The sequence below is a fragment of the Pagrus pagrus genome (assembly GCF_965226575.1).
Source record: "Pagrus pagrus genome assembly, chromosome: 4".
Classification (NCBI taxonomy): Eukaryota; Metazoa; Chordata; class Actinopteri; order Spariformes; family Sparidae; genus Pagrus; species Pagrus pagrus.
Genome location: NC_140188.1, coordinates 1,385,529 through 1,412,327, shown reverse-complemented (window position 1 = coordinate 1,412,327; position 26,799 = coordinate 1,385,529). Strand labels below are relative to the sequence as shown.

The window sequence follows — 26,799 nt, the reverse complement described above, 5'->3', positions numbered from 1 at the left end:
AAGCTGTTCAACAGAACTTTTACTGCTCTGTGTTCCTTCTTCTCTCTTTTCTTGTTGGTCCAAAGGTGGAGATGAATCTGCTTCATTCTTGTGTTTGACTCTCTGATGTGTGTTCTGCTTTCGCTGCCTTCAGCGTGTTGTATTCACTTTATAGCAGGTTTTTAAAAAGAAGTGAATCATTATAATCATCAGCTGAGACAGAAACGCGGGTCCTTGCACACTGTCGTCCCAGAACACAAGCACCAGGGGAGAGTCCAGCTACTGACGGCAGCGTGTCCGACTCCGCCGCGGTAGATATGCACAGTTTCAGCTAGTTGCTACTGGACCTTCATCCGGTCGACCTTCTCCGTCACAAACCAAACAAGTTTATCGCCGTTACGTGTTTTCCTTCCATCGATGTTTCATCCTTCAGCTGAGGAGACAGAACCGTCTCCTCGTCGTCCAACAATGAGTACTTCTTGCTCGAGCACTCGCCATGTTGATGCCTTCGTCGTCTTCCTGCTACAGATTTATGGCATGGATGACCTCCGGGTCAGCGCCCGGCGCGGGGAGTGTGGTGCATGTGCAGAACACAGAGGCCGGTTCAGGTCCGACTGAGACGATTACATGAAAGAGCAAATCCACTTCCAGCCACATTATCTGGGTGTGTTTGTCCGACTGTGAGAAATCAGACTTACATGTTTACATGGACTTTAAAAGTCCAGTTTCAGTCGGACTCACATCATGTAAACGTACTGAGTGTTCATAAAGACTCGACCATTAAACTGTAAGAGGTTGAAGTCAGACAGGAAGCAAACTGAAAGTCTGATGCAACATTTTCAAATGAAGCTGTAACCTTCAACCTGCCTCCTTCAACACTTTCTTATGTTTAAAGTCTTATTTAACGTATTTCTACGTCTGTGAACAAACATAAGTCAGCCGGCCTCAGCGCTCGGGGCTGAATCTGACACTGTCACACGTCTGAACGGTTCATGAGCTGCTGAATGGAAACTGTTGTCACTGACGCTTAAAATCATCATTTTATGGAGAAAATGATGATAAACGAGAGAACAAACAGGCGTTAATGTGCAACATCACAGAAGTCTTCACGCTGATGCATCTCTATATCAGCTGATCGTACAGACGGCAGAAGTTTGATGTAAATATGATGAACGACATCACTTCCTGCAGACAACAGAAATCTGACTGCAGAAAAAAAACATCTTTAAAGAAACTGTTTCTGAAATCATGAACAGATTCAGTCTCACGTTACGTTTTTAAATCCTCCTGCAGAATCAACAAGAACATGAAATCAAGCTAAACCAGACTGATCAGAGACGGACGTACACGTACTTACAGCTCGTCTGGTTTCTGTGTGTGTGTGTGTGTGTGTGTGTGTGTGTGTGTGTGTGTGTGTGTGTGTGTGTGTGTGTGTTAATATACAGGATGTGGTTTGGCACGTTTCATTCTGGTTCCCTCTCTCTCTCTCTCTCTCTCTCTCGCTCTCTCTCTCTCGCTCGGTCATCCGGCACCAGACTTGAATCAGACTCGTGTTCTGACGAGCCGCAGCGTCGGCCAATCAAACACGAGCGAGCGCATGTTCCTGGTACATCATTGTGTAACCGTGTTTCTACTGTCGACCTCACGACCGTCAAGAGAAGATTACAGGATCGTTTCTGCTCCTGTTGAGTACGAAAAAAGAAATGCGTCTGTTTGAATACAAAGCATTCTGGGTAATTTGTGATTGTGTCACCCTGCTGTGAGCTTTGGTCAGCTTCAGGTGTCCTCGTGTCGTCCTCCTCCGTCCGTCCTCTGACACGTGTCGTCTCTTCAAACACGACGCCGCCGCCTCATTTTCATGTTCCAGTGGTCGTAAAATGTGACGTGAACCTTTAACTGCACATCGTGTTTGTCTCTGTTATGTAACTGTTTGTGAGGCTGACGCTCTGACATCCACCTCAACAACACAATCCAACAACACAATCCACACAGAGCTCAGGTCACACACAGAGGTTTAAAGGATGTGAAGGTAACAGGTCGTTCAGTCACCTCCAGCTCCTGCAACACTGAGGATGTGTTTTATTTCTGCCTTTTAGTTTTAAAGGACTGAAAGTGTTTAAACAGTCTGACCTCCGACTGTCTGTGATATATCGTTTATCTTATTTATCTTTATTTACAGTAAAGACGATTAAAGTCTCTGATTACAGAATATTAAAGCACATTAATCTGAATGTGTCTCTTTGCTCCTCCTGTCTGAAGGTCGTCAGCCGTGACGGCGTCGTTCAGGTGGACGTCTGCTGTAAACACATGCTGTGAAACTATGAGGTTTGTGGGATTCCAGCGTGTGATTACAGTAATAAGAGAGCGGCTCCCCGCTGTCATTATGTGTTCACAGTGATGCAACATGTCGGAGCGTCGGCACCAACGTTTCTTAGAAAAGAACAAATCACAGCCTGTCGAACACGAGGACGTCCTGAGGAGACGCCGCCACAGAGAGAGAGACCTCCTGGAGAGCACACGTCCACATTTTGGTGATTTTCTGTCTTCATTAGAGACTCGACAGTCGAGGACGACCCCGTCCTGTTGGACCGGAGAGGTCGGGTCAGCTCCTCAGAACCCTGAGGCTCAACATGTTCTGATGGAGCTCGGAGAGAAAACTTCATCTCATCTTATCACAAAATCAGAATAATTCAATTTCCCTTAAAATGTAACGCACGACCGACCAAATCAGCTGAAATCAGACACAGAAATAAAACTGATCTGTGTGTGTGTGTGTGTGTGTGTGTGTGTGTGTGTGTGTGTGCGTGCGTGCGTGCGTGCATGTGTGTGTGTGTGAGATAAGGTGACATGTTGTTGGAGACAGAGACAGGAAGTTGAGTTGTCCGACACCATCAGACGACTGATGTTACGACCCGCCCGTTTGACCTTTGACCTCTTCACAGCCCTGTGCCAACACACACACACACACACACACACACACACAGTTTCCTCATGCTTACACTCGCTCGTCCTCTCACAGTGAACTCCCTTAAACAATCTGCTAATTTTACATCTCACTTCTTCCTGCTGATCATCTACAAACCACTCACTGATTACACTGAAACTAAAGTGAGTGTTTTTAAAGTAGAAGTCTGGTGAAGTTCTGAAGTTATCTGATTGCTTCTTGTTGTATCGATTCAGTCATAAATCTTAAATGTTGTTGAATAAAGTGTATCTGCATGTGACAAACACGTGATAACGATAATGATACTATGAGGAGAAACTGGACACACCTTCATCCTTCACATCAAACCTCCGTCCAGCCTCAGCTGACAGGTGATTAATAGTCTGACTCGTGTCGTGATCGACTCACGTGACCGTTCAGAGATCCTCAGATTTAAATGGTCTGAAGATCTGAACCTGCAAACTGCTGATTCAATTTTCCAGTTTGTTCCCTCTGCTCAAAAACCCAAACCGCCCCGGCTGGTCTGCTGCCTGTTCCTCATTATGTCGTTATGTTGTATATGTTCGTTATCATGGTCGTGACAGCGGGGAGGCTTCACCAACCAGCCAATCACAGACGAGAACACGACCAGAGCTCAAAATAATCCTCGTTTCTCGTTCTGTACTCCGTCTGCTCATCACACGCTACACCTCCTTCATCCTCCTCCTCCTCCTCTTCATCCACCTCCTCCTCCTCTTCCTCCTCCACCTCCTCCTCCTTCATCCTCCTCCTCCTCCTCTTCATCCACCTCCTCCTCCTCTTCCTCCTTCACCTCCTCCTCCTCCTCTTCCTCCTCCACCTCCTCCTCCTCCTCCTCCTCTTCCTCCTCCTCCTCCTCTTCCTCCTCCACCTCCTCCTCCTCCTCCTCCTCCTCTTCCTCCTCCACCTCCTCCTCCTCCTCTTCCTCCTCCACCTCCTCTTCCTCCTCCACCTCCTCTTCCTCTGTTTCTATTCTATCCTTCATCTTCTTGCAGTCTTATCTTGGGCGTTCTCTCTATTTTCTGCCTCGTTCTTTTCTATGGTTATAATCAACAGATCTGCTGTGGCATTTTATTGCATGTGTGTGTGTGTGTGTGTGTGTGTGTCTGTGTGTGTGTGTGTGTGTGTGTGTGTGTGTGTGTGTGTGTGTCTGTGTGTCTGTGTGTGTGTGTGTGTCAGAAACATTGTTCAGTGCTGCACTTTATCGCCACAAACCATACAACTTCCTGCACACAGAGTATATTGGTGTTTGTGTGTGTGTGTGTGTGTGTGTGTCCACTTACACGCCAAGTCTGCATGAATACAACAATCAGAGCTGCGTGCACAGATTTTGTAGGAGTGTGTGTGTGTGTGTGTGTGTCTGTGTCTGTGTGTGCGTGTGTGAATGCTAACTATGGAAGCCAATATAACAGCCGAGCAACTAAACAGCATGGTGGCCGTGTGTAATTACACATCATTACTGAGCCTCTGTGTGTGTGTGTGTGTGTGTGTGTGTGTGTGTGTGTGTGTGTGTGTGTGTGTGGGACAGGAAGTCACAGCTCAGAGAAAGTTGAGCCCTGAGATAAATCTGGTTGCAGCGACTCTCAGCGAGCTGCAGCTTCACCAGGAACAAGAACAAACAAGAAGTTTCTTCTCTGACTCAAACTGAGGCTCATTAATTATTAAGTATTAATCATTAATTATTCAAAGCTGCTCTAATTAAAAGGTGCAGTACGTGATAAATTCAGCAAACGGGCTGCTGCTAACTGCGTTCTGTTTATACATCCATGACTGTAGCTTCTGTTAGCTCGTTAGCTCAGTTAGCTGTGGAGCTACCTTGGGAGTGTTGATGTTTACTCGCTAGCTGGTTAGCATGCTAACAAATTCAAAAGTTTGAAAAGTAGGATGTTGATGTTGAACTAGGATCCTGATCTGGATCATGTAACATCTGTGTGCTTCACTGCCTGAAGTCACAAAGCATGAAGAGATTAATTAAAGCAGCATTATGTAGAATTTGGCATTTTGGCGCCCCCTGCAGGTTCATCTCAAACAGGATGACATCTTGCCAAACGCTTTTAGCTCGCTGAAGAGAACACGCAGCAGAGGACACGTCGCGGTACAAAGCTCGACTCTGGTGGGACTCGAACCCACAACCTTTGAATCACCCCTCCGGTATTTAACTAGAAGTCCAATGCTCGATCCATTGCACCACAGAGTATGAAAAGGAATAGTGACAATAATTCTGTACGTCTGTGTTTCAACACGGAGCCACATGAACAGAGAAACATCTGGAGACTCTCCAGATAACAAAGGAGCTCAAATCTGATCAGACGGCTGCTGAACGTCACACAGACGTCACTGAAAACAGTTTAAAGAGCCCCGCCCCTTACCTGTGTTGCTAGGCGATCTCTGGCTGCCGCGCCGTGACCCCTCAGGCATGGTGCGATGATGTCACAGGAAGTAGAAACCTGAAGAAGAAAACGATGATTGTTAGCTTCAACCTTCAACATCCCAGAGCTGCCTCTCTCCTCCTCCCTCACCTCCTCCCTCTCCTCCTCCTTCTCGCTCTCCTTCTCCCTCTCCTTCTCCCTCTCCCTCTGCTTCTCCTTCTTCTCCTTCTCCTTCTCGCTCTCCTTCTCCCTCTCCTTCTCCCTCTCCTTCTCCTCCTCCTTCTCCTTCTCGCTCTCCTTCTCCCTCTCCTTCTCCCTCTCCTTCTCCCTCTCCTTCTCCTCCTCCTTCTCCTTCTCGCTCTCCTTCTCCCTCTCCTTCTCCCTCTCCCTCTGCTTCTCCTTCTTCTCCTTCTCCCTCTCCCTCTGCTTCTCCTTCTTCTCCTTCTCCTTCTCCTCCTTCTCCCTCTCCCTCTCCTTCTCCTTCTCCTTCTCCTTCTTCTCCTTCTCCTCCTCCTTCTCCTTCTTCTCCTTCTCCCTCTCCCTCTCCTCCTCCTCCTCCTTCTTCTCCTTCTTCTCCTTCTCCCTCTCCCTATCCTTCTCCCTCTCCCTCTCCTTCTCCTCCTTCTCCTCCTTCTTCTCCTCTTTCTTTCTCAGAGTCACAACATAAAGGCTCAGCAGTGGCACACACACACACACACACACACACACAATGGCAGGAGGTAGAAACCTTTAAACTTGTTTAACAGAAGAAAAAGGAGGAGCAGGAGCAGGAGGACGAGGACGAGGAGCAGGAGGAGGAGGAGGACGAGGAGCAGGAGGAGGAGGAGGGGGAGGAGGAGGATGAGGAGGAGGAGGAGGAGGAGGTGGAGGAGCAGGAGCAGGAGGAGGAGGAGGAGGAGCAGGAGCAGGAGCAGGAGGAGGAGGAGGTCCAAGTAAAGAATTCTTTCTTTTCTGGTGTTAAAGAGTGAGGACATGTGTAATGTTTGGCTGAGAGACAAGAATGTGGCCTCTTAACTGTGTGTGTGTGTGTGTGTGTGTGTGTGTGTGTGTGTGTGTGTGTGTGTGTGTGTGTGTGTGTGAGTGTGTGTGTGTGTGTGTGTGTGTGTGTGTGTGTGGACAACGGCCTCCTACAAACTCATTGATACAGTCGCACAGTTTGACCCATTTAGTCTTTTGTACGTTCGGAGTGTTTCTGCAGCTGCTGAACGTCAGAGAGATGTGGAGGGGGGGGGAGGGGGAGGAGGGGTGAGGAGGGGGGAGGAGGGGGAGGAGAGGGGAGGAGAGGGGGAGGAGAGGGTGAGGAGGGGGTGAGGAGGGGGTGTATGGGGGTCTGGGGTGTCTGTAAAACAAGCCAGAAGGTCTGGAGGTCTGGAGGTCCGGAGGTCTGGAGGTTGCAGGTTGCAGGTTGCAGGTTGAAGTCCCGGACCCGTTTGTGGAAACACCTGCAGATTCTCCTCCATTAGTGGTTTTACAGCTTTAAAGGAACATTCTGTGTGTTTTTCAGAATCAGAACCAGCTTCACTGGCTGTACTCAGAAAAGGGGATCCGGTTCTGGTTTTGCATGTGAAGGAAGGAATCTGTTGATCATCTCATGAAACAAGCTGAAAGTCCAAACAGACCCAGAGAAGAACAGATTGACCTTGAAAACTGGTCTCGGCCACGTCACAGTCGCCGGCGCTGATCGTGGCGGTTCTTCTCCACGGGCCGCACCACGGCACGTTTCTGCAGCGTCACAGAAGAAGAGAGTCTGACGCCACAGAGCGGATTGAGCCGGACAGGAAGTCAGAGAGCTGATGAAACACAACCTGTCAGGACCCTCGTGTGGCTCTGTGGCGCAATGGACAGCGCATTGGACTTCTAGCTGAGAAGAGGAGTGATTCAAAGGTTGTGGGTTCGAGTCCCACCAGAGTCAGACTTTAACTCGCAACTGTCTCAAAGAAGCAACAAACCTGGAGCTCGTTGGCTGCGTTTGAATGCTCATGTAGTAATGATTTTCAGATTGTGACGCAGACGACCGTGTTGTGCTGGTTTCTGGAGCGCTGCCTGGAAACACAAGCCTCGGCCTCTTCCTGTTCTCAGACCGGCCGATGAAACGAGGCTACAGGAGCAGCAGCACCGCAGTCTGGACCCCGGCAGGATATTGTGTGCATGTAAAGAGCTGGAGCTAATCGGACCCGACGGGACCGGCAAAGGTGTTTTTACCTCCTTCCTGCATCCACTGACATCAACATGAAGACCTGACTGTTCACCAGCTGCTTATGTTTCCCACCTGTCACAGGTGGCACAGTGACGACATCATCCGTGTTATTCACTCCACCTGTCAGAGGTTTTAATCTCATGGCTGACTGGTGGTGACATCTCCTCAGTGGGCTTCACAGTCTGTCCTCTGTCCTCAGACCCTTGATTAGAGTGAAGTTAGGAAAAACTTAAACGACAGTAAACGTTGACTTCATGTTGAGAAACTTTTACCAAAGTCGTGTAATCATCGTTTCCTTCGTGCTTCCTTGTTTCTAAAATACCAGAAACAGCCGTCGACGTGTTGTTCAAACACTCTGAGTGATCAAACGAGGAGGAACACGGCTTCTTTAGGGCGTCCATGTTGTTCCCCGACAACAACACACCGACGCCGGAAAACACTTCCCATCCGAGGAGCAAGTGAACGCAGCGTTAGATCGGCCAATGACACGCAGCTCCAGAGTTTTATTCTGTTCTTGTTGGAGGAAGCAGAAGAAGAACAGCGAGAGTGAAGACACACACACACACACACACACACACACACGTGTGTCTGTGTGTGTGTGTGTGTGTGTGTGTGTGTGTGTGTGTGACTTGGCCAGCCTCATCATCACCTACTGATTGCACACACACCATTTCCAGGTGCATCCGCTTCACACACACACACACACACACACACACACACCTCTGTGTCGGACGGTGGCAGCCGACCAACACTCTCACTTACATCACAACAGTGGCGTCGGTGTGTGTGTGTGTGTCTGTGTTGTTGATAGCCTATCTCGTTGCCACGGCGACCGGGCGGCCTGCAGACAGACATTGGCTTTGTTAATCTGAACAGCGACGTCGGACTCACTTGAACCCTTCTGACCCGACAGATTCACGTCCAGTCAGAGGACAAACATCACAGTGGGAGGGTCAGAGGTCAGAGGTCAGAGGTCACAGCCTCTGGTCCTGTTTGTTCTGGTTCTACAGCTGAACACCAACTCTCTCCTATAGCCCCAATTTAGGGGACGTAAACAGGAAGTACAAAGAGTCTGTGTGTCAGCTGTGACACAACTTTTCTGAGCCGGTATCTGTGAACGTTTATTCAAACAGTCTCCATTAAACGTGAGCCGAACGATCTGTCAGCACTTCCTGTTTGCAGTGAGCTCATTGACGTACAGACAGCTGCCACTGGACCACTGTGATACTGAAGGGAACGTAAAAACATGATGTTTCTCAGGGGAGTTCTGCAGTGAGACAAAAACATCTTTCTTCTGTGATTTCTCAGCATAAATAGAGCAAATGTGAGGCTCTGTGGTGCAATGGATAGCACGTTAGAACAAGACAGGGGAAGTGATACAAAGGTTGTGGGTTCGAGTCCCACCAGAGTTGAGCTTTAATGACAGCGAGTGAAGCTTTCTGGGTTTCAGATTGTAGCTTAGACGTTTCTTGAGTCTTGTGCAAGATGTGACCCAAAAACTCTTCTTCTCACTCTACAACATGAATCAAACGACGGTCTGAAGGTGTGACGAAAGCCTGCTGAACTAACCCTCCTTAACCCTTAAAGACATTATGCAAAGGTTGTGGGTTCGAGTCCCACCACAGTCAAAACTTGTAGCACGTCACAAGCGCACCTGCATGAACACAACACAGACATCAGAAGTGCCTGAGACCTCGGAGAAGAACAACCTCCGACACAGAAAAGCTGCAGTTAAATTGTTGCTTGTGAATTTTGCAGACTTGCCCTTTAAACCTGTGTCTGCAGCGAGCGGCCATGTTGTTCCTGGACTTCTTAAATGAAGAAGACGACTGAACGATCTTAAAAAATAAAGAGAAACTTCACAGATGTTGTACTGAGCAGACGCACTGGGACACTTTTAGAGTGCAAGTCAGGAATTAGAGACTCGGAAATACAAACTTCTGATTGCAAGTGAACGCAGCATAATTACTGACGGGATAATGAAACTATAACAGTTCAGTGAGTAAAGATTTAAAGCAGCAGCAGGTGTTGTTCCTACATCGACTCAGTGTTGCTCCATGTGATGTTAAAGGACCAGAAAACACCAACGCACCCTGACATCAGTGAAACCAGTGAGGTCATCACAGTGAGACAGATTAAACAGATTAATGACACTAATTATACATTTTATTGAGCAAAATTATTAGTCACACTGCTCCTTTAATGAGCCAGACACCACGGTACACTTTGTGTGTGTGTGTGTGTGTGTGTGTGTGTCTGTGTCTGTGTGTGTGTGTGTGCCTGTGTGTGATGGGTTCATGTTGACATGACATCACTGGGTCGCTGACAGAAGCCTCCTTTGTTTGGACCGTCGGCGCCGCCTCACAACAAACCTCCCTGATCACACATCGTGCTTCAGTCATCAGTCTGACACCAACATGTGTCTTTAAGGTCTTTAAAGTGACGCAGTGAGATTAAACACAGATTATTTACAGAAATACAATAAAGACATCTGGTTCTGTGTTTGTGTGACTTTAACTTTTTGTCCTTCAGTCCAAAGAGGAAACACAACGTTTGCTATTTAAACTCATTTAAAACAAAGATTAGCAGTTTAATCACAGATTAAAGATTAACAGGCTCAGATCTGATTTCGTATTCATAAAGCCAGGCTCAGAGGCTCTGTGGCGCAATGGATAGCGCATTGGACTTCTAGTATGGCACAGGAGAAGTGATTCAAAGGTTGTGGGTTCGAGTCCCACCAGAGTCGACTCTTATAGTTGCTGTTAATCTTCCAAACAACCGTCTGTATTCATAAACCTGTGACAAACATCAACTCAACTGTCTCAGCGACAGATAAAATCTTCTCCGGCTTTGCTGTGAACTAGAGAAACCTGGACAGACTCTGGTCCAGAGGAGGACACAGTCAGCTGTGAGCTCATTGGCTGGTTTAATTTAGTGATTGTCTCTCAGGCCCAGAATGATCAACATCAGTTGTAACTTTAACATCAACAGTTGTTTAATAAATGAAAGCATTTTACTATTAAAGCTGCTGTCAGTGTTAAATATCTCCGTATCTGACAGTGTTCAGTAGCAGCTGAGTCTCAGTCTTTAAATGTAAATGTTCATCAGTCTTAGTTATTTTATCTTTCATAGTTTTAGTCGTCACTTTCAGTCAAAATTTAACTTTTAAAAGTTTTTAAAGTTTTAAAAGTCAGGGTCTTTACAAGTTGTTTCAGCGTCTTCTGATCCATTCATCGCCGTCAGATCTCAGAGAAACCTTTGTTTGGGTTCATACAGACATGGTGAGACAGATTCACTCAGTCCACCTGCTGCTCACAGGTACGATGTACTGAAACTCCATAAAGAGTTCCTGTCGCTCGGAGAACACAGAGAGCCGGATCCTCCTGTTCTGGTACCGACACCGGTACCGGTGGATCAGGGAGAAGCTCCCAGTGTGTGTGTGTGTGTTCAGATTAGAGATTACAGAGTCATAAATTCTTCCTATAATTCAGTATGTAGGACAGTTACACTGTGTGTGGTCTCACTGTGTGTGTGTGTGTGTGTGTGTGTGTGTGTGTGTGTGTTTGTGTGTGTGTGTGTGTGTGTGTGTGTTTTCAAACACACACACACACACACAATAGCTCCCCTCTGTCGTCCTGCTGCTTCCATTGTGCTCATGGCGTCGAGCAGCTTCACACACACACACACACACACACACACACACACACGCACACACACACACACACACACACACACAGATACATACGTCCACGTTAGTTCATTTAAAGTTATTTAAGGTTTAATAACTTTAAATCTCGATGTCAGAGTCGAGAGTTGAACTCGAAGCTGTCAGCTTTTGTTTTTTTACTCATCAGACGAATAACGAGACTGAAGGTCCGATCGAGCAGCACCGGATGAAACAGGTCAGACTCTGAGGACGGCAGATACGATCAGAGTTTATGTAAGAGAAGAAGAATGATGTAAAAATAGTGTTTGTTGTGAAACTGGTCCGCAGGGAAACATGAAGTCTGAGTCTGTTCGCTCACACCGACGCCTCTCCTCTGGTTCTGTTTTCATTACAGTTTGTTCCTCCTCGGTTCTGGTCCAGAGGTGAAAACAGGACAAAGATCGTTTTTTACAAGGAGAACGTTTTTGGAAAGAAACTTTCAACCGTCGTAGCAAATCAACCAGATATGACTGATGAGACATCAGGACATTTAAAACCGTGTTTGTTGCATTAAAACTGAACATCTCTGATGAGAAGTTGGGACGTCCAGCTGTGTTCGTGCCGCCAAAACCAATTATGTCCAACCAGATTTCAGGACATTTTTATGTTTGTTCTGCAAAACTAAATATTTTTGACACGATGTGGGACAAACCCAAACATCTTGACAACACTTCGGGACGTTTCCAGCCCTCTTTGTGCCAACTGAGTTGAATATTTTCAAACACGTTAGCGATGTTTGCTGTGTCAAAACTGGATGTATTTGGCGTGATGTTGGTGGCAACAAAACCAGACAGGACATCAGGATGTTTTCAGCCATTTCTGACGTTTTCTCGCTCGAAAAACCAGATTTTTCTGATGAGATTTTCGTTTTTCATGCACGAAACAGAATATTTCCTGAAAAGATGTTGGGACGTTTCCAGCTGTGTGGCGACAGAACCAGTGAAAGATCTGTTGCTAACACAAGTTTATTTCTGTACTGTACGACATTATGGTCCTCACAGCTGAGCAGCTGACGCGGCTCAAAACTCAACTTCTGAACTAAAACACCAGAGAACGACTCAGACACACCTTTACACAGGTCTTCAGAGGGAAGGCTCAATACAGACGGAGCCTTTGACTCTATTTTCTGCTCTATTGTCCTGTGTTGTATTGTGGGAAGTGGAGTCCTCTCAGCGGACAGATGAAGACTTTAAATGTGTCATCAGCTGCTGTGACTGTGTGGAAATTCCCTCTTTATGTATTTATGGTTATAACACTAATAGCACTCAGCAAAGTGTGTGTGTGTGTGTGTGTGTGTGTGTGTGTGTGTGTGTGTGTGTGTGTGTGTGTGTTTTAAATTAGTGGAAAGAAACAAAATGACAGACGACCAGAGTTTTTATGGGAAGACTGGAATGATAGAGAGGACGGGGGGGCAGTGATTCATGATGGGAATGTACAGCGCACACACACACACACACACACACACACACACTCACACACACACACACCTACAGTCACTCCGGCTGCACACACCTGGTTTAAACCATAAACACATTGAACACATCACAGTCGTGTTTCTACTGATGTCGACACTGAAGCCGCTGCTTCTGACCAGGAATCTACTCCTGACTCAAATATTAACATAAACTCAGACTGCAACTGAGTTTACTGTAAATACTTCAACACTATGATCCTTCAGGTCCCAGAGCTCGGTCGGAGACTCGAGTACCGACCGCCGGGCCCAGAAATCAGGAGGTCCATGTTACAATAGAGGGCGAACAGCTGACTGTTTCTGATTCCTCAGGAGGAACGAAGACTCCTGTTAAATTCATATTTTATCACATTTAGAAAAACAGACTTCTCAACATGATATCAGAGCTTCATCAGGTACAGAGGGATCAAGTTTCATATTCATTCATAAACAAACTTCATGGTGTTCACAGGAGATCAAACTGTACATCTACTCCAGCCTTCTGTCTATAAATCCAAAGTCTGTAAAGATCAAGACTTATTGTTTTTAATTATAACTGTTTATTTCAATAAAGACGGTGAGAACACAACCTTTCTCCATGTTCAGTTAAAGCTAAAGCTTGGTTATATTTGCAGTAAATCTTTTAAAGTCCCGACAGCGATCAATATCTCTGACAGGAAAGGAACGAGGTCCCTGCAGCAGTCGCCAGCCTGTAACTCGGCGGATGTTTTGCTAAAGCTGTTAGCGAGCTAGTCACCCAAGAATGGCAGAGAAAGTGCAGCCACAGTGCCCCAATGCTAACATGCTAGCTCGACAGCGGTAAGTACTTACAATAGCCACGTTCGTTGTTTATGTTCATTATGATAATCTGAGGTGTTTTCTCATATGTGAGGGAGTTGGACACAGTTCCCAGTCTCTGGTCGTTCAGCAGCTAACGTTAGCACAGAGCACACACCTGCAGCAGTACGGATCGCTGTGGCACGCTCATGATTGTGGATTTAACAGAGTTGTTTATTTATGCATTTATTGGACTAAAAAAGCAAAGCGAGCTTGTTTAGCTAACTACTGCTAGCTCCATGTTTCTTTTCCCTGAACACCAGCGGCTCCACGCTCTCCTCCTCCTCAGAACATGAGAGCCTCATCCGAGTGTCACAGTTCAGCAGGTTTCCATCAAACCTCCAGAGGAACCTGAAATTAAACTTGTAAAATCTGAGAACAAGAGTTTATGAGTCCCATCATGCAAGTTCAGATCTGAAACCTTCAGTCACTGCGTTTAAAGCTCGACTCTGGTGGGACTCGAACCCACAACCTTTGAATACCTCCTACTGCATCATACTAGAAGTCCAACGCGCTATCCATTGCGCCACAGAGCCGCATGTCTGCAGGAACACACACACTGAATCTCACTGTCAGTCGTGTGTGTGTGTGTGTGTGTGTGTGTGTGTGTGTGTGTGTGTGTAATAATCATATATATTTACTGTATGTATTTGTGTGTGTGTGTGTGTTGTTTATGTTGTTTACTGCGTTGCTCTGAGGTTAGAAACACTGCGGTATACATCTGTCGCCAGACACACACACACACACACACACACACACACACACACACACACACACACACACACACACACACTGCACCTCACAGTGAAGCCTCTGTCCGACCTCAGACTTCACTAAATTGTCGGACTAATTATTATAAACGACAAACAGTGGTCGCCGGGGAAACCATCCTGCCACATCCCATAATTACACTGCGTTGGCTGGATATTAAAACTGCTCCACATACTGGAGATGGTTGGGGTGCGTTTGATTTCTGCCTCCTGTGAAATCAATGGCTGCTTGTGTTCGTTCAACAAACACTCTGTATGTTGGTGCGGAGGAAGGACGTGACCGAGGCCGGGCAGAGCGTCACTGATGCCTCCATCAAACACGACTTTCTCTAAAGCACAACGCTGGTGGGACTCGAACCCACAACCTTTGAATACCTCCTCCTGTGGTTACCTAGGAGACAAACACGCTGTCCATTGTGCCACAGAGCCAGTTTTACTTAACATTTAACTCAGCTGTCATTAGCTCTGTTTGGCTAACGTAGCATAGAAATGACAGCAAACCTGAACAGTAGAAGTGTGTATAAAGTAAGTGTATAAAACTAGAAGTCCAGCACACAGTCACCACATCAGCAGCTTCAGTTTAAGTTAATGGTTATGTTTGACTGCAGTGGGACTCGAACACACAACCTCCACCTCTAACTGCCTAGAATTGCGCCACAGAAGCGCTTGTAATTTGATATTTTAGCATTGAGGGAACATTTTCTGTCGTCTTCAGTCATTTACGTTGTGTTACAACTTAAACTCTCAACTTGACTCTGGTGGGACTCGAACCCACAACCTTTGAATCACTTCTCCTTTGCTTTTCTAGAAGTCCAACGCGCTGTCCATTGCGCCACAGAGCCTCTGATTTTCCCTCTAATGACATTATTTGTCTACGTCACTTCCTGAAGACTAATAAATAAAAGAGACAACTATGCAAAGAAAACGTGTATACTGAACTGAGAGGGCCGAGGCTGCTTCTCTGAAGGCTCATCGTCTTTAATTGGTGGGACTCAAACTCACAACCTCTGAATCACCTATGCGCCACTCCACAAAATTAACACTCATCAACTGAACTATGACAGAGATGAGCATTTGCTGCCTTGTATTAATAAGTGCATTTCCAAGTGGTCGACTCTGGTGGGACTTGAACCCACAACCTTTGAATACCTTCTTCTATGTTCACCTAGAAGTCCAACGCGCTGTCCATTGCGCCACAGAGCCTCACACTGCTAGTGTCCATCAGACTTGGACCTATGTAGTATCTAAAGCTGAACTTGTAGGGGATTTAAACCAGCAACCTTCACATTTCTGCCTGTTGCACCATAAAATCCTACTGGATTCTTGTCTGGATCGTTTGACATTAGTACACGTGGCTTCTTACAGTCATACATTTATTTATTTTCAATAAATATGTATTGTATTTCATGCTCGAAAACATGTTAACAGACATTAAAAGTGCACAAGAGCAGATTAATTAATTTAAGCAGTGTGACTGCTTCCTTTGCTCTTTATCTGAAGGTTGACTCTGCTGGGACTTGAACCCACAACCTTTCAAATCCTTCTTCACAAGTTTCCTGCATCACAGAGACACTCTGTCATCAGTCAGACTTTATACTCTATCAGGACAGAGTTCAGCTTCATGGGGGATTTAAACCAACGTCCGTAGTTCTGTATTTATTGATGTGGCTGATTTCTCCTCTGCAGTTTAAAGCGTTTTTACATCAATGTGGACTATTTCTAAATATCAACTCTGCTGGGACTTGAACCCACAACCTTTGAATCACTTCTCCTGTGTTTGACTAGAAGCCCAATGCGCCGTTCATTGCACCACAGAGGCTCTGTGAACACATCAGAAGATCCTGATCTGGATCATTGAACACTCGTGTGCTTCACTTCCTGAAGTCACAACGGGGCCGAAAAGCATGAAGACATTAATTAAAGCAGCATTATGTAGAATTTGGCCCAAACAGGATGAAACTGTGCAAAATGTTCAGGGACTGACTTCAGAAAACAACTTGAGAGGAACTACTTTCCTGTGTGAGACAGCAGAGGAAACATGGAGGTATAAAGGTCAACTCTGGTGGGACTCGAACCCACAACCTTTGAATCACTCCTCCAGTGTTTGACTAGAAGTCCAATGCGCTATCCATTGCGCCACAGAGCCTCATGGGTCAGCTGGTGTCATGAAGGGTTCTGTTGACCTCAGACTCGTCTCACAGGTTCTGAGCGGTGCTGTTTAAACTGCTGCGTCGCCTCAACACTGAATCACTTCAGTCACCACGCTGGAGTTTATAACAGAGACGAGGAGGGAACAGCAGGAACAGGAATAAAAGTGTTTTGAAGACGTTAAAGGAGAGTTTGTGTGGACTGACGGAGGAGAGGAGGTGTGAAGGAGAAGGAGGGATGACACAGAAAGAAGAAGAAGAAGAAGAGGAGGAGGAGGAGGAGGCTTCATGTCTCCAAACAAACTGAGGCCATGTTGAAAATCCTGCTGCTTGTTTATTATTCTGACAAACTTTCTCTGAGTCCTTCATCCCTCCTTCATCCCTCCTTCCTCTCCTCTCAGTCCAGTTCGACCCTCTGCAGTCTGAGCTCAGCGCTCTTCTTCTTCTTCTTCTTCTTCTGCACTTCATCTCTGTTTCAAACAAAGCGGTGCTGTATAAAGTTTCTCGACTCTGCTTTTGATTCGTCTCCACGATCCAAAGATTCTTCTGCTTCCATTAAATCCCTCCGCCGGGCCACAGAGAATAAGAGACATCCCCACTTACTGGGTCGTTCTGTGGTTTCATCCCAGTTTTGGTTCCAACAAACAAATAAACATGCCACAAAAAAAGATGCAAACTGTTTGCCACAGAAAGCACAGATGTAGCTCACCATTTCCTTTTCTCTAAGCATTTTATTTTGAATGCATGTTTTGTCCTTTACTTACAGGACGGCTTACAGAAATGTGGATGTGAGCGAGGGGCCGCAGGTCAGCCTGAACTCTGGGCCTCTGCAGCCAGGACAGAGCTACTGGAGCTCCCCTCCGAGCATTTTATCAACAGTTTTCTGACAGTTGCACATCCGCAAAACAATGACGTCAACTCAACCGAGCGGCTGGAGACGCGGCGCGATGGCGGAGAGGAAGAAGCTGTGAAGCTTCATCTCACGAGTGAAGACGACACCAGCGTCAGATTAAAGATGAATCGTTTCATGTCGGAGCGGAAACATCAGAAATATGCTGAAACATCTTTCCACACATCACAGGCTCAAATTCCACGAATGCCAGGATGATCACACACACACACACACACACACACACTGTTGCTACAGCTAGCAAAGGATTATGGGACACGACAGCTGTTTCCTCCAAATTTGGGCAAAAGAAAAGCTGACTCGATATGACATCATCATCGACTTATTCTCTTACAAACAACGAAAAAATGATCCTGTCGATCTGCAGACGCCTGAAGGCAGCACAGGGCCAGTTACAACCACACACACACACACACACACACACACACACAGCATCAATCAGAAGCCAGTTTGACCCAGTTTATACAGTGACGTGTGTGTTTGCTCTCGACGAAGTGTGTTATTAGTGAGATCGATGCTCAGAAGGACTCAGCTGTCATCTGCCTGCCAACACACACACACACACACACACACACACACACATACATACACACACACGCAATTATAATTCCATTAGTGTTTTTCTGAGGCAGTAATCGAAGGGTCTTATTGGCTGACACGCAGAGATGCAATTCCCAATGAGTCAACCTTCACACACACTCACACACACACACACACACTCACACTTGATGCCAAGACTCACACACACACACACCCTCCAGTGAAGTGGCGTGTGATTAGTCACTGCATGTCTGGGAACCGGCCAATGAGAAAAGATTTTCTCTCAAGACTCCGGACTTTCTGCAGAAAACAGAAACGTCCCAGTCTTCCCAAAGAACCTGAACACACCGCCACATTTTTAATAATGTATGAACAGCTGCTGTGTTCAAGTGACTAAATAAACCCGTCCATCACCGAGACAAACAGACTCCATGTTTCTGCTCAAAGACAGAAAGAAGTTCATGTAGAACATTTGCTGAATTAACAAGAAGGAACAAATCAGTCAGAATCAGTCAGAGACAGAGTTTCACACAGTTTATAAAGTGTCTCCAACTCAACAACTCACTAAACTGACACATTTGTTAAGGGAGTCTGGGGACAAAGAAGTCGCCTATACTGGTTACTGGTTAGTGTGTTTGTAAAATGTGACATGTTTAGATCAATAAAATGTTTCTTCTTTCATAAATTGAGTGTAAATGGTGAAATCAGTGTAAACAGTGTGTTCAAACAGCTGCTAAATGTTGGCAGGTGAGACTTTAGCACTTTAGACACAGAAGCAGACAGGCTGGTACAGCCATGCTGCCACAAACTGACACTTTGTACAAGGAAACACACAACTCACTGTTTTCATTTAATGCTGAATTTACAACAAGGAGACAATGATTCAGAGTCTGTCAGAGACAGAGTTTCACTACGTTAGAGAGTTTGTTTTAACTCAACAACTCTTAAATCACCACATTTGTTAAGGGAGTCTGGTGATGTTGTGACTGGTTCAAAACATCTGCTGCTAACATCAGCAGGTTATCGGATCGCTCTGGACAGATGTTGGTACCAGGTCTGAACAGGGCCTCTGGTGGTGCCTTCACTGACTCTGTTGTAATCACTTCCTCACTGTGCCTTCATGACATTCCACATTTTTCTGTGCGGTCAGTTTGTTTTTAAAAGCAGCTGAAAGATGAGACGGAGAGAGAGAAAGTGACACAGAGCAAACAGGACGAGAGGATCAGGTTCATGTTATCTCCCTCTGCAGAGGAAGATCAGTGTTGATCTGCCTTCAGAGAGCAGCTGCAGACGCACAGTGATGATTCAACTTACTCTGACAATAACAACATGTAACATGACAGACTGAGACAGGACGGACCGTACTAACAGTCTGTGAACACAGTTACAACAGTTTCAGACTCCTGCTGCTGCCCCCTACAGGCTGCAATGTCCACTGCAGCCGCCAGAAGTGACGAGACTCAACATGTCTGATCAAATCAAGGGTTCACCCTCTGAGGAGCAGGACCGGACCAGCACATGTGATGCACTTTACATTCTGACATGTTTAAACTGAGGAGGTCAGGAGGTCGGACAGGACGGAGGACCGACACCGCAGGAATAAAACATAAATGAATCAAAATTCTACCAAAAATGATAAAAAAATGATTTTAATCTCATGTATTTATTTTTGATGTTGGCACAGACTGACACGCTGACGTCATCAGCTGTTAATGACGTCATTAATACAATCAGAAGAATCATCAAGTGACAAAATGATGGTGATGATGAAAAATGTGTGAGGATGCGCTCGCACACACACACACACACACACACTCATTTACACACTTCCAGGAGCAGGACGTACACGCGCACTGTGTCTCTAAACTTGGACAGGACGCGTGCACGCGCACGCAGCTGCATGGCTTTAAAAAAATAAAACTTTAATGAGAGAAAATCTTTTAACACTGACACTGGGGCTTTTATTGTGAAAAGAATTATTTTTCTTCTTCGTGTGTTTTTCTCTTTGTATGACAGCTCTGATTGAATTTATGGTATTTTTATGTTTTTAATGTCTTTAAAATCATTTCTGTCTTAATTTGGAGGGGCATGTGTGATATCCGCCCTCGAGCTGTTTGTAGAAATGTAAAAAGAAAAGAAGAAGAAGAAGAAGAAGAAGAAGAAGAAGAAGAGACGGTCCTCCAGACTGAAGGAGGTCAGCCGGTTAAAATGAGTGAAAAGTGTCCGTACCTCGGTGCCGGTGGGGAGCGGAGACATGTACGTCCAGCAGCCGGTGATCGTGTCCTCTCCCCGGTGTCGCTGCTCTGTGACCGGCCGCTCCGGACGCATTGGATTCACAACTTTTCACTTTCTTTCCAGAAACTTCACTCCGGCAAAGTTTTACGCACCAAAAAGCAAAAAGCAAAAGAAAAAGAGAGAGAATCCATCCAACATCTGTCCGCTGAAACCTTCACGTAATCTCTGCATCCGCGTCCAGACGAACCCACAAGTCCAGAACAGAAGAGCAGAAGTTTCACACGGTGTTCCGAGAGCCGAGCAGCCGCTGAGAGATGATCTGATCCGGCGGGTTGGAGATGAGCTCCGAGCGGCGGAGAGTCAGCGACCCGTCTGCTGCTGCAGGAGGAGGGAGGAGAGAGGGGGAGGAGGGGAGGAGGTGGGGGAGAGGGAGAGAGGGGGAGGAGGGGGGGGAGGAGGGGGGAGAGAGGGGGAGGAGGAGAGAGGGGAGAGGGAAGGAGAGAGGGGGAGGAGGGGAGGAGGGGGGAGAGAGAGGGAGGGGGAGGAGGGGAGGAGAGAGGGGGAGGAGGAGAGAGGGGAGAGGGGGAGGAGGGGGGAGGAGGAGAGAGGAGGGGGGAGAGAGGGGGAGGAGGAGAGAGGAGGGGGAGAGGGAGGTCCAACCCATCAGAGGCAGAGACACACTGAGACTCCTGTCAGCCGTCCAGCTGTTGACAGAGAACAAACACTTTCTAAGAACGGGTCAGAACTACAGGAATGTTTCCTGTAATCCTGCAGATAGAAAGTCCTGGAGGTGCTGAACGAGTGGACACACCTGTCCGCAGGAGGAGCACAGGTGAGATCTGATGGACACTGTGATTTAAAGGTGCAACCTGTGAGGAATGACCCAGGAAGTGGGTCGGGGTGTGAAGCCAGTTTTCATAGTGGCCGAACTGTGTAACTACATCGTCCCATGATGCACTGCGGCCACAAAAATGACCCCCGAGACATGACTCGTTTAACTGTCATAACTGGAGCCATCGGGCTCAGTGACATTTGGAAAGTCGCAGATTAAAGAGTCGCACGATTACATTTATTTTATCCTCATTCAAGTTAGCCGGGCGCTAAACAGGAAGTTAGCCGGCTCGGTCAGAGGAAGTCTGTAGTGCTCATGCTCTACGGGCCGCACAACACGGAGGATATACAATACATTTTGTTTGTCCCCGAGTTATTTGATTAATTCACATTGACTCAACATAAAAGAAAAACCTGAAAGTGTGAGGCTTTACATTTACCTGGTGTAATTAAAGAAGAAGGAAAGTTAATGAATAGATGCAAATTCTCATTTATGACGTGAACACGCGAAAACTTGCGCCAGTCGTGCGAGTTGAAAATGTCGCGTGAAGCTGAGTCGTTAAAGCCTCGTTAACGACGCTGATGTCTGGACATTCACGATCAACAATGTAGGATAACACGTCCACCTGTAAGACAAAAAAGAGCTGGCGTGAAGGAAAGTGAGTGAGGAAGTCGGACTACCTGGTAAGTCATGGAAATATGTCTCAGCACAGCTCCGATCGATCCGAACTCCATTCAGGGAACAAACATTTTAAAAGTTGTTAGCTTGTCGTCTGGCCGACACACCTGATGAAACATGAGTTCAGATCACAGAGAAATCTCTTTGTTTTGGCTTCAGGACCGATTCATTCGGTCACGTCTACCTGCTGGTCACAGTTACTGGTCATTGATTTTAACGCACCTGGTAAGAAGCTGCCTCAGCGGAGACAGATGGACAGACGCTCTGCAGCTGAGACCTGGACACCGGTCGGCCTCAGGTAGAGCTGGAGGCTGCCGTCATCCAGACGCTGAAACTCGCCCAGCCGGGTGGAGAAACGCCAGGCGCATATTATCTTCGCGTTTGGTCTGAACGCACCATTAAAGTCAGAGTTGTAGGCAAATGATTTCTTGGCGTTTACAGTCGACACACTCGCTACAGATGCAAACTGCTGCGTGGTCTCACTGCGTCATATCAGCCAACAAGGGATCCGTCACGTACACGGACTGACCCGACATCCCATTATTTTTAAACGGTCTTGTGAATTTCTGAATTGTGCAACACATTTTCATCGTCCTGGTTTTTTTCTTCTTTGTCTTCTTTGTGCTGTAACTGATGAGATCAGCGACTCTCAGTGTGTTAATACAGTCAGCAGGGCTCTAAATGTTCCTGCTGATCTGACGTGTGTCTTGTTGTGTGTTCATGTGTGACTGACGGACGTGTCAGCAGACGGTCACTACACACCTGCTGCTGGATGACACGCACACACAACAACACACGCGGTCGTCATGGCAACCGCAGGTAGAAATTTCCAGGCAGCTCACCTCGATTCAGCTTCAGTTTCATTAAGATCCTGAATGACGCGGGAGCACAACAACAGTCTCATTAAATATTAATGATATTTAACTCTTTTACTCGAGTACGACTTTTTACAGCACTGATTAAAGTACTTTTCTGGAAATAAATGTACTTAAGTACCAAAAGTACAAGTAGAAGTACATTATACATATATTTACATGTTTGTATAAACTGTAAAAATGTGCTTCTTGGCTCTGATGCAGCATGTAATCTGTAAAGTAACTAGTAACTAAAGTTGTTGGAGTAAAAAGTAGAATATTTACCTCGATATTGTAATTATGTACAGCACTTGAGTAAATGTACTTAGTTACATTCCATCGATGCTTTTGAGTACATTTAATATTAAACTTGTACTCGAGTACTCTTCATACGGGAGACTTTCACCTTAACCAAAGTAATATTTTAACACCATATCTTTACTTTACTCGAGTACGACGTCTGGATACTTTTCCCACCACTGTTAACAGAATGAAATGTTGCAGTCGGGACTCGTTAAAACTACTTTTCATGACTTTATTAGAGAGTGTAGCTGCAGAGAGACGGGAAACAGGATGAGAGGGAGGAGGAGGTGACCTGGAGCAAACCGCCACAGGTCGGACTCAAAGGACACGGCTTCGTACACAGAGCAGCCGGGAGCAGCCGGGAGCAGCCGGGAACATCCAGGAGCAGCCGGGAGCAGCCGGGAGCAGCCGGGGAGCAGCCGGGAACATCCAGGAGCAGCCGGGAACATCCAGGAGCAGCCGGGAGCAGCCGGGAACATCCAGGATGCTCAGGTGTGTCTTCAGTGAGTAACGTTAAAGTTTTAATACAACACAATTTTACACTCAAATCATTTTAAAGTGATCAAACACAACCTCGTGTATTTACACACACACACACACACACACACACACACACACACACACACACACACATTCTTGACCACATCTGTTCCTTCCGAGCAACCAGTTTACCAGTCTGGACCAGGCAGAGCTTTAAACTGGACAAACACAACGTGAGGTAAACACACACACACACACACACACACACACACAGTGAAGGAATGCATACACAAACAGAAGCAGATGTAAGCAAGTGTGAACACTAAAAAATATAGACACACACACACACACACACACACACACACGCACACACACGGAGGGTAAACAGTGGTGGTGAGCTGGCTCTGGTCCTGACAGAGTTATTCCAAACTCAGACATTCCTCAACTCACTTTCCTCTCGACAATTACCCTCCGAACTCTGAGTGTGTGTGTGTGTGTGTGTGTGTGTGTGTGTGTCAGGACTCAAACAATAAGCTTAAAACTTTCTGTCACCATTTAACAGAAAAACAGTCGAGGGAAAAAATCCCCCAAAAATGGCTTCAGTGTGACCGGAGGGAGGACGCAGCGCGATGTTTTATTCACTCGTTGTTTTGTAGCTTTGAAGAGACGTACGTATCCATCAGCAATGACACATAATTATCGTATTTGTACGATCAATTTGCCCTCTGTACGATCAATAATGACAAAAGTGCAGGCTTCCCATGCGTCCTGGAAAACCTGGAAAACAGTTGAGCAGTTTTCCAGTCGTGCAGAAACAGCAGAATGTCCTGAAAAAGTCTCGTGTTGTCCTGAAACAAACTACACAGTACAGTCTGGTGTTAGTCGTCGACTGTTGAGGTGAACAAACAGAGGAAACTGAAAACAAACTACAGTTCCCATGATGCTCCACCTCTTTACTCTTTGAAGGTTTTCAACCTGATGATAAACTGCTGACAAACAGAAAGAATTTGGATTGACTTGTCCTGTGTGTCCTTTCAGTACCGAGCCATTTTCAAGTTGGGCTGGAGTTGAACAGACCTGATAACCTGACAGGTACCGGTGTAGATGTGAATGAAACCCAACCCTGATGTAAACCCACTGAAACATAAGCCTTCAAACATGGTTGCTGTCCGGGTTGTAAATACAGTGAGGAACATGGTTCTGATCATGAACGCCCTCTCGAATCGGACCAACAAATCGGAAAGTTGGAGAAAAAGTTGGTACACGAGTTGTCAGCATGATGACGCTGAAACATGGCGACCAAAATGTAAACACGGACCATCTGAGGAGCACGTGAATGCAGCATCACTTAGTCTTAAAGTGTCAGAGTCTCTGACTTTAGATGATGCAGACTCACAGCTGCTCCTCTGTGTCAACGAGCTGTAAACAGAGACAGACGAGGACGAGACGCTTGATCTGAACCAGAGACGTGATATCAGGCGACCGGGACAGCGTTCGCCTGCAGCGTCCACATCAGTACAAACAGCTGGTAGCGGTGCTGACTTCAACATCAGCTTCACCCCGTCAGGACTTTTTCCTCTGTGTTCAGAGTGAACCGTCTCTGGGTTTCACGTCTCGGCTGCTTCCTGAGTGCTGGATCAGCTCGCAGCTCCATGAAGTCACCGCAGCTCCGGCTGATATTCCATCTCTAATAACCCACCACATTTCCACTGCTAATGACACAGCGGCCGCCATCTTGGCTCTGTCTGCCGTCTCATTACAGGCTATCTGAGAAACTGACGGCGGCGAGGCGGCACGACGCGCCCAAACCTCCAGACCTGTGTGTGTGTGTGTGTCAGTGTGTGTGTGTGTGTGTGTGTGTTAGTGTGCATGTGTGCACAGACACATTGTGGGAGGTCAGAGGTCATCAGCTGGAGGAACATGTGTGTTTTAAAGCAGGAAGAAGACAAAGTGTTAAAGGCTGCAGGTGGCTTTTAAAAGGCAGACGTGACGAGTACAGTAAATACTCTGAAGAGCAGTTATATCTGAGCGACTCTGATTTTAAACATGAACGTTTCACAAGTTATTTTATAGAAACACACACAGTCAGCTCAGGTTGAGTCTGTGATGAGTCAGTAACTGTGGGCCTGCTTTTTATTTTCCCGTCCAAACAGTCTGTTTAATCAGTCAAAGTGAAACCAGGTGAGCGTCATTAGATCCTCTGAAGACACAAACGTCTGACTGAAGTATAATCGTGACGCTCAGGTCCGTACAGCTGGTGTGAGGAGAAGTTTTTCACATCAACAGTTTATATTGTGTTTGTAAGAAATGATCTGCACCGGAGTAAATACGCAACGTAAAGCTGCCGGGTGGATCAGAGACGGACCGAACACGGACCGGGTGGAATTTAGGGGTAAGACACTGTAATGTGATGAAGACGTGTTTACATCCGCCGAGCATTGAATCACTATATATCTCTGTTTCAGCCCGCTGTGAAGCTTCTCATCTGTAGGAAATATCACAGAAGAAACTGTTTTTTTTCCGGCTGCGTTCAGAACGTTCAGTTCATTCATTAATTTGTGGCGTCTGTCAGGACACTGTTCATGTTTATTGAGCTAATGTTGGATAATCTGACATTGGCATCAGTTTAAAACCCACTTTTACAGACTTTCTTTTATGTGAAGTCGTCCTTTTTTAGCTGAATTTTCCTCTTTCCATTTTCTTTTCCTGCTCTTGTGATATCTTCGTCTTCTTAAAGTCCTTTCCTGCTTTTATTTTCTTCTCCTCGTCTGTTTATTGTCCTTTATTCCTTTTACTGCTCATAATCTGTTTATCTGTTCTTCACTCCTCTGATGTGATGTCGTCATCTCATCGTCCTTTATTGTTTTATTGTTTTATTTCTATTTTTGCATTTACTATTTCAAATGAATCATCTATTTTTATTTAATATCTTTAACTTTTCTTTCTTCTCTCTTCCTTTTCTGTGATCTTGCCTGTTTTATCACTTTTATTCTTTGTACTTGTAATAACTCATTTGGACTTTTATGATTTTCTGTCCTTCTTGTTGTAACTTCAGACCAGACGTCCTCGTGTTTGTCTCGACTGTTCACTGTTTACTCTGTAAGTACTGTCTCCTTCTGAGTTTCCTGCTTTTTGCTTGATTGTCGAAGCGCTTTGTAAACTCTGTTTTTAAAGGTGCTATAAAAAATAAAGATAATTATTATATAATATTGCTCAGATTGAATGTACCAGTAATGATCCTCTTGAGTAGAAGCAGGAGCCTCAGACGAGTCACTGTTAAACCCTCGTCCACACTGTGGCAGGTCATGTTCGCTGATCAGTCGCTCTCACTTCTGATCAACAGCCTGTCTGGGTCAGAACCATCTGTTTGCACGCCGCCTTCAAACTTCTTCTGGATTTGGTCAGTAGTTCGGTGGATTCCAGCTTCGTTCATCTTTTCAATCACTTGTTATAAAACCGTTGAGGCGCCTGTAGAAGTCACAGCAGTCAGCTGCAGGTTTGAGCTGGACATCAGCTGAAACAAAGGATTTCACTGGTCGAACCACTGACA

The 26,799-nt window shown here is 46.1% G+C and overlaps 1 protein-coding gene across 2 annotated transcripts in view; it reads right to left on the bottom strand.

Annotated features, from left to right (window-relative positions):
- plekhg2 (pleckstrin homology domain containing, family G (with RhoGef domain) member 2) overlaps positions 1–20,461 on the bottom strand; it is a 36,463-nt gene extending 16,002 nt beyond the window's left edge. For both annotated transcript variants that reach the window (XM_084350216.1, XM_084350215.1), the window contains exons 1-2: positions 20,097–20,461; positions 5,311–5,388 (exon numbers count right to left, since the gene is read on the bottom strand). In XM_084350216.1, the coding sequence (XP_084206342.1) occupies positions 5,311–5,359 (49 nt within the window). In that variant the 5' untranslated portion in view covers positions 5,360–5,388; positions 20,097–20,461. The remainder of the gene's footprint in view (positions 1–5,310; positions 5,389–20,096) is intronic.
- Positions 20,462–26,799: the final 6,338 nt, after the last annotated feature.